At 37.6% G+C, this 11026-nt stretch overlaps 1 protein-coding gene across 2 annotated transcripts; it reads right to left on the bottom strand.

Annotated features, from left to right (window-relative positions):
- Positions 1-3243: 3243 nt before the first annotated feature.
- LOC112796965 (acetyl-coenzyme A carboxylase carboxyl transferase subunit alpha, chloroplastic) lies at positions 3244-10008 on the bottom strand. 2 transcript variants are annotated; one of them, XM_025839659.3, is made up of 12 exons: positions 9476-10008; positions 8796-9162; positions 8599-8673; positions 7867-7974; positions 7559-7719; positions 7328-7442; positions 7081-7235; positions 5840-5891; positions 5675-5743; positions 5366-5443; positions 4156-5281; positions 3244-3716 (listed from the first exon to the last, which is right to left on the bottom strand). In XM_025839659.3, the coding sequence occupies exons 2-11, from the start codon at positions 9117-9119 to the stop codon at positions 4157-4159; spliced, it is 2262 nt and encodes a 753-aa protein (XP_025695444.1). In that variant the 5' UTR covers positions 9120-9162; positions 9476-10008; the 3' UTR covers positions 3244-3716; position 4156. The 2 variants fall into 2 exon arrangements, with proteins under 2 accessions (XP_025695444.1, XP_025695445.1); XM_025839660.3 differs by having other exon boundaries at positions 8796-9127; positions 9476-9926.
- Between the last annotated feature and the right edge of the window lie 1018 nt (positions 10009-11026).

The raw sequence follows: 11026 nt of genomic DNA, 5'->3' as shown, positions 1-11026 counted from the left end.
TCTCCATGCCAAATTCCTTGAGAATTTCCAAAGTGTATTTACGCCAATGCAAAATCATAGCTATTGCAAGCAATCGCCATACCCTAAAAAAAAAAAATCAGTTACCCAACTCCAAGATTTTGGGGCCATTCTGGATTTTTTCGCACTTATAAGCAAATCTCTTTGATTCTCTATTGGGAGGGTATGAAATCAACTGTGTTCGAATTTATTAAGGCCTGTGAAATTTGTCAAAGGAATAAGCATTCCACTCTTCAACCTGCTGGCCTCCTCTGACCCCTGCCCATTCCTACTAATGTGTGGGCCGATATTTCGATGGATTTCCTTGGCGGGTTACCTAAGGCCTAAGGGATGGATACTATATTCATTGTGGTATGACTAAGTATGCCCATTTTTTTCCCTTTCACAGCCCTACTAAGGATATTGCATCACTGTTTATCAAATAAGTAGTGTGGCTTCATGGTTTTCCATCATCTATTGTCTCTAACTGGGATAAGGTCTTTATGAGTGCTTTTTGGTCCGAGATCCTCAAGCTAGCTGGAACCTCCTTGAAGATATCCTCGGCTTATCATCTGCAAACGGATGGCCAAACTGAAGCTTTAAACAAATGTTTGGAGATTTATCTTCATTGTCTTACCAGTTCTAAACCAAAGCAGTGGCCAGCTTGGTTGTCGTGGGTTGAATTTCGGTACAACACTAATTACCAATTTACCATGGGTCTATTCGGATGACTCCCTTGAAAGTTCTTTATGGAAAAGAACCCCCTCCTTTGTTGTGGGGGTGGGATGGAGTCAACTGTGGAGGAAGTGAGACTCTTACTGTAGGATCTGAATCAGATGTTGGATGAGATACATTTCCAACTAAACAGGGCGCAAAATCGGATGCGCTATGCTGCTGATGTAAAGAGGCGAGAGGTGGTTTTTAATATTGGGAATTTGTGTATTTGAAGTTCTAACCATGCAGAATGAAGTCCTTGCCACCAGGCTAAACCAGAAGTTGTGTACTCGATTTTATGGTCCTTTTGAAGTGCTGGAGAAGATTGGGGTAGTTGCTTACAGACTTTGCCTACCTTATTCAGCAAAAATCCATCTTGTTTTTCATGTTTTCTTTCTTAAGAATAGTATTGGCCCTTCCTTGGCACCTCATCCATTACAGGCTGCACTGATTGAAGAAGAGGAGCTTGTGGTTGAGCCTGAGTAGAACCTGGATGAACGCCTTAATAAGCTGGGAGAACTTGAAGTTCTAGTGAAATGATAGAACCTACCAGATTTTGAAAAAAATTGGGGGTTGGCGGATAAGTTGAAGCTGGCCTTTCCCTCTTTTCATCTTGAGGATAAGTAGCTCTTCGAGGGGGTGGGGAATTGTGACAAACCCCGATAGCCAAGAAGTTCAGGGAAAACATAAAGAAATTATTCCTTTTAAATATGCATATAGGAGGAGAGGAATAAGAAAGGCTCCGTGAATTTAGGGAGTTAGTTGCAAATTTAGGTAGTTAGTTATATATATAGATATATATAAGTAAGGAGTATTGGTTTTAGGTAGGAAAAGACTAAAGTGAGAATTGTGGAGATAATTGACCTCTCGAATGCTAAACATCATTTCTGTTATAGTCATACACTCTTATTCAATATATTCATTCACTAGTTTGGGACTATCACATTGATACTTCCTCTCCAGTGATTCCTCACACTACTTCTATTCTTGTTATTCGTGACTATTCATACGATTGCTCTCTCTCTCTCTCTCTCTCTCTCTCTCTCTCTCTCTCTCTCTCTCTCTCTCTCTCTCTCTCTCTCTCTCTCTCTCTCTCTCTCTCTCTCTCTCTCTCTCTCTCTCTAAATCCTCTTCTACCTTCAGTGATGCCAGAGAACCTTACACATGACCAACATATTAGAAGTTAGAAGTTAGATAGTTCATAGGCTGTGTATATATAAACACGACTTCTATCTTAACTAAATGAGATTCATCATCATAATTCAAAATTCATCTTGATCTTCATTTATGGCTCCAAGCTTTGTCCCTGTTTCTCTCTCGCGTTATACAGTTTTTGCACTCACACACAGGTTTCTATATGGTACAGTGAGCTATCACATTTATAGTGCAATTACACCTTCTCTTCTCGAGTCTTTATCATCTATTCCTCTTCTTTCTTTTCTTCTCTTCACCTCACATGATAGAGTTGATGAGAACGTCACCATCCATGGATAGGTTGATGAGTTCCAATCACGAGGTTTAGAAAAGAGGTTCTGCTCTTGTTCGCGTCATTCTCTTCACGACACTGCAACGCATTGAGATTGAGAGCTTCAGAGAGCCGTTTCCCCTTGGTGAAGATCGTGAATTGACTCCCTGGTGTGAATGTTCATTAATGGCAATCAGGGCACATGTGAACATGTGATGGATCCAAATTCCAATCCGAATTAGTTGAATCATACACCGAATTTTTTTGCTAGTGACTTTCACAGCTTCACGCAAATGATGCGACAATTTTCAACTTTGCAAGCTCACATGAGTAACTCTAGCATCAATCTCACTCGAGATCCATCTAGTTACTATTTCTTGCATGTGAGCGAAAATCCAGGTATCTGCTCTCTTCGTCTCGGCTTACCACTCACAACTATCATGCATGGGCGCGTTCTGTTTGGATTTCACTCAAGTCGAAGAACAAATACAAGTTCGTTGATGGCTCCCTTCCACCACCTAATGAAACTGATCCCACCTTTGAAGGCCTGGGACAGAAACACTTTTGTCCTCTCCTAGCTATACGCTCTTGTAAAATTGCGATAATGAAAAAGTATGGGCTCGAGTCATATGGGATTCGATTTCTTCAGGGATTGAATGATCAATACGCCACGGTGCGCTCCCCCATTATGTTAATGAAACCTCCGGACATCAACACCACCTACTCTTTAAGAGAATAAGGGAGCATGGAGGACGTGGCAGAGGCTCTGGTGGCAGGGGAGCACCAAGAATTTTCTCTCATTGTGGCAAAAATGGCCACACAATTGATACATGCTATGTGAAGTATGGATATCCTCCCAATATGCAACGCAAATCAATCCCGGGTGGTGCTGTGACCATAAATAATTCAATTGCTGAAGAGAATGTGAAAATCAGCAAGACTTCAACTCCTAAGGGTGAGAATGGATTAAGCATTGATGGATTATTTTCTGAAAAACAAAAGGAGGCACTTCATTGCCTTATTCCAGCTGAGTTTTATCTCCTACATAAACCCAATGCGTAAGATAATAAGACAAAACAGCACTACTATTTATTGGGTTACTGAAACACAAGCAATCTATACAATGTTCATTTAAGCATCTAAGACTAATTTTTCAGGGAAAATTTCATCGTTTCAAATATTTTTTGAAAAAAAAAAAAAATAAACAAAAAACAAGAAATGGAGGGGGGAAAAGTTCTAAAATTAACTCCAACATTGTGACTCAAACAAATACAAAATGGCTTTCCCTTCTTATTCTCCCTTTTTTTTCTGATACTGAGATGGACGATGACAGAAAAATATCAGCCACAATTCAAATGCAAGTCTTCTAAATCCCAAAACTTGGATCAAAGAAATATAGCCATAATGCTACTTGATGCACCGTCAGCTGATGATATAAGCTACTTATCAATAAGAACAATGGTGCAGTTCCCACACTCAGTTATACTGATCTTGCATGTTAGGATCATCATCTACTCTGGCACCTTCTAGAAGCAGCAGGCTGATAGAAGTGATTCAACAAAATGTTATGAAAGTGAGAACAAAAATTTAAATGAAGAATGAAGTAAACTTGCATATGAAAAAACTGATTATAAATCTAAGATCGCATATTATATATATTTTAAGAAAGAGCTCAACACAATAAACTGGAGCTTATTACAAAGTAAACAATAAAATAAAGACTCAAACAAAATAAAGACGCAAGTACTGTACAAAACACTGCACTCTAACGTTAGCACTATTGCAATGTTAAGATATAAAACTATTCGTTTATAGGTTAAGCTTTTGAGAGAAATGGTTTATGACATAAGCTATGCAATTCAGTTCAGTGGAAAATACGACTAGCAATGTTTTAAAGCTACAGATAAATTATCCCCTAGAATGCCTTAAAAAGTCCAAAGTTGCAGAGATTTTTCAGTTGTGTGATCAGATGAACTCACATTAAGAAAAGCTGCGGTTTGCACCAACTTTCTCTCGCAACTGATCATTGGTGAGACCATCTTCCACTTCCGAATCTCTGCTGGAAATCTTAGAAACCAGATTTTCATACTCCTCTTTCAAGCTAGACGAGTCAACAGCCTCTTCAAGGCTCTGCTTAATTTGTTGCACCAAAGCAGCAATTCTATTTTTTGATTCTGTATCAGGTGTCTCTCCAGCCTTAGCAACCTCCAATTTCAATAGTTCAATCTTGCTCTTAATGTTGGATGAGTTCGCCAACTTCTCGATTTCCTTACTTATACCCTCTCTTAATTCTTCTATCTTCGATTCATATCCTAACTCTGCAGACTCCCCTGAGCTGTCTCGTGGCCTTGCCGGAGCAATCTTAACTTCCATGCCGGCTGACTTCAAAGACTCAGCCAGCAGCGAGTCAAATTCTTTATTAAACTCCACAATTTTCTGCTTCAGATCATCATCCAAATCCCTAGAGGAGGATGCCCCGGCAGCTTGAATTTCAGACTTCAATGCCTCGTACTTTTCCTTTATTCTTGGATTCTTCATGATGCCATCGAATTTTGTCTTCAATTCTTGCTCCAGTGCAGAAGTTCGCTTGTTCTGATCTTGCAAACGCTTTACCTTAGACAATTCTTTCAACATGTTAACCTTATTCTCCAGCCTGCCAAAGTTGGGTGCCGTGGACAATTTCTGATCAAACTCCTCCTTTAGCTTTTCTATCTTACTCTTCAGCAACGGATCAATAAATTGGTTATCTGTGTTTGCTTTCACAACCTCCTCCTTTAGTTTTGACATCCTGTCAGACAAGCCAATGGCATTAACTGCCTCAGAGTACTCTTGGTCAACCTCTATTTGCAGTTGCTTTATCATATCATCCAGATCTAATCTCGGCTCAACAGAGGATTCCTTAGAATCCAAGATTTGCTGCTTCAGTTTCTCAACCTCAACCTCTAATTCGGCATCCGAAATCTTATTGGCAATTGGTATATCTTTCTTCTTCATGTTGATTTTCTTCTTAGGTTCTACAGGAATTCCTTCCTGGAACCCACCAATCTTGCGGAACTTAAGCATGCGATGTCGTAGTAGCTCTTCGGTATTCATCTTGGTGAGCTCCTATACAGTTAAAAAATCACAGGTCTAAATATGCACATGCTGTCACATAAATTTCAGTAAACACTTGCTAACTATAAAACTTACATCCATGGCTTCATTGACTGCTTTTTTTATCTGTTGCGAGGTCCAAGATGGATCTGCATGTGCACCACCAAGTGGCTCCTATTGAAAAGAAAGTGAAATGTTTTATTCAATAGATTATATTATTATCCATAAATGTGGAACTGCCTATATTGTATGTATGAAAAGACAAAATCATATCATTAAATTTCAAAACCAGTAGAATGATATTTTACATATATCATATATGAATAGGATTAAGGCCAAAAGGCATAACTCTTTTGGATTAAAGAAAAAAAGAACACTGAAAGGCATAATTAATCGGATTCTTACAGGGATAACCCCATCTGCAATTTCCAATCGGCACAATTCACTGGCTGTGATCCTCAGTTTCTCAGCAGCCTGCAAACAATAAGAAATATATATATATTATATTAGAGATATATACAATATATATTACAAAATGAAAGAAGAGCCAAGGGTTGGTGCCGTGTATACCTTTGGTGCTGCTTTAGCACTCTTCCACAAGATTGCTGCACATGCCTCAGGACTAATCATGAAAACATAGAGAGCAGATCAGAAGAACAGAACAGAAAACACATTTCTATTCATAAATTGGTTGTCAAAAATACTACAAAGGCTTATTACATATGTGTGCATGTGTGGATAGCTTATTCAAAGACGAAACTTTATGTTGAGTTATTTGAAGCCATCCTAATTTGGATACCAGGCCAATCGTGACTACTGATGTACAATTATGCCGAACCGGCACCGAGTGCAAGTGAGGATCTGATTGGATATTTTCTTTTGGTTAGGAGGTGTGTATGGGGGGTGTGTCTGAGAAATGAGATGGCGGCATATTTTAAGTTGACTTTGGATGGGTAAAGGGCTTCTTGAATACATGCTTCTGAAGTTGATCCCTCACCAGAATTCAATCTTTTTGTAGTAATATACAACAGTTTTAGTCCCATTTCTTCTAGTTTACACCAGGTTCTATCACTACTAAACTTGAATCAGTTTCAAGTACAGATAAGAAAGAAAAGTTGAAACCAGTTAACAGTTTAACCACTTTTTCAAAGTGCTAAATTGAAATGTAGCTAACATGAAAGCAATTTTGCTTAACATTTGTGGTTAATAGGGTTGGTCAATGGTCAAGCTAAGGGTGGTCTTAATAAAACCTAGTATTTATACAAATCTTTCATTCTTTCATTTTTCATATATAAGGTAAAACTATAATAGGGACTAATATTCATAGTCAATTCAAATATAAGAAATTTACCCTTTTCAACATAAGTGTATTTCAGATTATTTTGTGTTCAAAACAACTTATAATGACAATCTTCCTTGTTTGAGAACAACATTATTATCTGTCACCGTGTCACGGAGTAATCAAATTGAAACACCCTGAAATAATAGTACATAGGAGGGGCACGAAATGGAAAATAACTGGAGGGAAACAGTATTAGCTCCAAGGACAATCAAACTAATAACATAAATCTACCACTTTCATCATCATCCCATTATAACTTAACTTATAACCACATTATGTAAAAGTTCTCAACTGGCATAACAGATAATCACATGCAAAGGCTTGCAAAGTTAAGATCATACAAAGAAGCTCTATAAGATTCAGTTAATATGTAATATGCAAAACGAAAATAAGAGGTACGTGATAGAAATAACAATTGCAATATTATGAGTTTCTGAGAGTGATTCAGTGAGTTGAAAATTTAGATCACCTGGCAACATAGAAAACTGCATTTTCAAGCATAAGTAATTTGTTGCCACATCCAATAGCAAGGGCACCACCAGAACCACCTTCTCCAATAACTATGGATATAACTGGAACTTTCAGGCCAAACATGGATCTCAGATTATGAGCAATCGCTTCACCCTGCAGAATGAACAGTAATGAAACGGATTAACCTAGAAAAAAAAGAGAGCTGGCAAGTGTCAAAGAATGTTAAACCTAAGTTTATGACATACTTGACCCAGTTCCTCTGATTTAAGGTCAGCATATGCCCCAGGCGTGTCAATGAAAGTAACAATTGGAAACCCATGGTGATCTGCATATTCCATTAAGCGAAGAGCCTTCCTATAACTGTTTGAATTGAAAATCGACTATCAGTGTCGATCATTCATCAGTAAACTTAACCACATAAATTTAAATTGTTTTTATCATATCTTAAACATAGTTAGAGTTCATAGAAGACATACCCATGTGGAGTTGGCATCCCAAAGTTCCGCTGAATGTTTTCTTTGGTATTTCTACCCTTTTGCTGACCAATGAACATGTACCTTCTACCATCTATAGTCCCTATACCAGTAACAATAGCAGGGTCATCGTAACCTGCTCGATCACCATGGAGTTCCACAAACTGCAATATGAGAAAAAAATGAGACTTCTGTTGCACTAAGTGGGCGTCTGGGAGAATGAAAATAAACCAATAGAAGTATGTGCTACAAATTAGAAAATGCAATAACTAATATATCGAAGCGAAAAACAATGTCAATATTTGGTAGACCTTGTCAGTAATGTTATAGATATGATCAAGGAAAGTCGGCCTGTTAGGATGCCGTGCAATGTTGACCCGCTGAATAGGAGTCAGATGCGTGTATAAATCCTTCAAAGCCTGAAACGAGGAATGGTGAAATGATGAGACCAATTTCCCCAAATTTTTACTGTTTAATACCTTAGAGTTCAGTAGAAAGGGAAAAGGAGTTATTTGAATGATGGGACTCTGACAAGCACAGTACAACCAAGACAAGCCAAAGTCAATAAAACACAGTGAACAACACACAAACACAACATACCTTTAACACAATAATACTCTTCAACATAGAATGTGCAAAACTATAATATTTAATTGAATAAAAGAAAGTTTTCATTCAATGAGGGAATCAGAAAACACAGCAATCACTTAAAAGAAGTTAAACTTTCATTTCTGTGACAAATACATGGGATGAGCGACAACTAAGCAGAGGATATATTAGATATATTAAAAAGGGAAGTGCCAATGAAAAGAGCCATGCTTAACTAACAAGACCAGGTTAAAATATTATAGATTCACTCTGGCAAGTTATGATCAGATCATCAGAGAGTAGCATGATAGGTAAACCAATCTGCCAATAATCATTTCACGATATCTATCGTAACATGCATGATTTCAGCATGTAATTTAATCCACTAATAATCAGTTTATCCCAAAAAAGTAATCCAACTTTCTCAAGAATAACACTAATAACAACTACCAAACCTGCTGGTACTTGGTTTCCAATGAGAGAATCTGATCACTAAAATCCAAACCAGTTTCGTTTGCCATCTTCCGCACCTGTTTATGCAACCATAAATAGAATGAGCATAACCACGATGAAACACAACTAACAAAGTAACTATCACATAAACGAAGCAAAGCGTGCAACACAACCAAACAAAGTGCAAACTGGAAATTACATCTATGATCTTCTTTTGCAGAGCAATAAGGGGCTTCTCGAAATCCAAAGTGACCGGTTTCGGCTTCTCCTTGAGTGGTTTGAAAGGTGAGAGGTGGCTCAGCACCCCGCCTTTCACATTGGGATCAGGGTTATCAGGCCAAGGGTGCTCATGCTTCTTCACCTTCCTCATCTTACAAGACACTGAGAAGTCCCTTTGCTTCAAGGGCAACCTTGCCCTCCCTAAAGTCCTCAAAGGGACACCGCTGAATCCACTTGTTGAACCCCTCAGCAGATCCGAGGCCGAACCGCCGGCAAGAGATGCAGCAGCAGAGGAAGAAGCCATCTCCAATTCTTCAAAATTCCACCACCAAAATGTTAAAAAAAACCTTCAAAACCAAAAATCATGTTACCATCAGTGTAAACACATCCATCACAAAAGATCCCAACTTTACCAATACTAATCAGAAAAAGCCAGAAACGAAATATGAAAAAATCACAAGAAAAACAGTAAAAAAGGGAGAAAACTTCATCTCGATCCAATTTTTTGATGAACCCATCAACGATTTAACCCCCATTTTCACAAAATCAAGGCAAACACAACAAAAGAAGCTAAAAATCACAACAAAACCAAAAGAGCTCCCATAACATTCCCAGGAAAACGAAAATGAAACAAGGCCAAAAAAGAAGCTCCATTATTACCTGCGGAACAGAGAGAAGAAAAGGCGAGAGAGAAAGAGAAGGAACAATCTGGAATGTGATGGAGAGAGAAATGAAGGGATTCTTAAGGGAAGAGAGAGAAAATGGGAAAAGATGGGAAGAACATCGTAGAGATCGTCGAAGTGGGAGAGAGTTGTTGTATGTAGTTGGGAGTGAGTAGCTAAGCTTAGATTGGGGTTTAGAATTGTTTTTATTTTTGGTGTGTCCAAAGGAAGAAAATGGCCAAGTGTGAAAATTATGAAATGGGGGGCGATATTTCTTATGCTGCTTTGTACTGTTACAATAATGAGCCAGCTTTTTTCGGTTTGGCCGTTAAGCCATACAAGTGAGAACAACTATGTTTAGTGTTATTCTTCCATTTCTTCTACAACATCACGCAAAACACAATAACCCTCGCTTTCATGGGGGTAGTTTCGGAATTTAGCTTCTCTTCTTGCCACTCTCCCAAGGTGCTATGTTGTTTAGTTTTTATTTTGATTGGGGAGGGGGGAGGCTGTGTATTGAAGGTGCTAGTTATTATTACTAATTTACTATTGATGACTTTTGTTGTGTGCCCTTTCACTTTCAACTTTTAAATAGATGTTCTTTTTAAAAAAAAAATATGGAGTCAATTGTCTATTCAATCTCTGTTCATTCTATTTCTTTTTTTTTTTGATACAACGCGATTTTTTTAAATATTTTTTTATTAAGTTCTAACAAAAAACATTGAGTTATCATAAGTTGCTGAACTAACTATTATGTTAGCAAATTGAATTGGACATTAGATGTTAACATAGACTCTCAAAATGGATAAAGAACTATGTGTCAATTTTTATATAGAAAAAAAATATCATTTTCATAGTACGAAACATTTTTATATGTTGTTGTTAGTCATTTCTCACAATATATCTGATTTATTGAGCCTTAACATACCGTAAACAATAACAAATAAATGATTCAACGTCTATTTTCGAGAGTAGAAAGGAAGGAACCAATGATAAAGGTAAGAATGCTACTGAAAGCTTTGCGATGAGGAATGGTGATTGTGGATGGGTTTAAGATTAGGTTTCTTACAGAGTGAGAGAAAGGAAGAGAGGTGGATGTTTGTGGTTTTTGTTATAAAAAATATATTTTAATAAAATTAATACTAGCCATAGTATAATGGCCACTAAAGCTTTTTTATTAAAAATAGTTTTAAATATATTTTAATAAAAATAGTACCAATTTTAATAACAATAAAATTCAAATAGAAATATAAACGAAAATCTCATAAAAGTTCCTGTATTTAGATCCAAAGTAGAAATAGAATATCTGGTCAAAAACAGTTATAAACAGAGAAAACACAAAAAAAAAAAGAGAAATTGATAGGAAAGTTGTGAACTTTGAGATGAGATCTAAGAACCCAGAAAGGGGAAAAGAGAGAAGAACTTTGAGGAGCATCAGTCGTCACCGAGAAGTAGGACAGCACCGTAGGTCGTCAGTCGTCAGATGTCAATCGTTGGTCGTCATTGTCATCAGTCGAAGGAGGAGCTGGGAGTGCATCGTGTGTGCTGG

The sequence above is a fragment of the Arachis hypogaea genome, chromosome 4 (genome assembly GCF_003086295.3).
Source record: "Arachis hypogaea cultivar Tifrunner chromosome 4, arahy.Tifrunner.gnm2.J5K5, whole genome shotgun sequence".
Classification (NCBI taxonomy): Eukaryota; Viridiplantae; Streptophyta; class Magnoliopsida; order Fabales; family Fabaceae; genus Arachis; species Arachis hypogaea.
The sequence above is the reverse complement of the archived record's forward strand: the minus strand, read 5'-3'. Positions and strand labels throughout refer to the sequence as shown.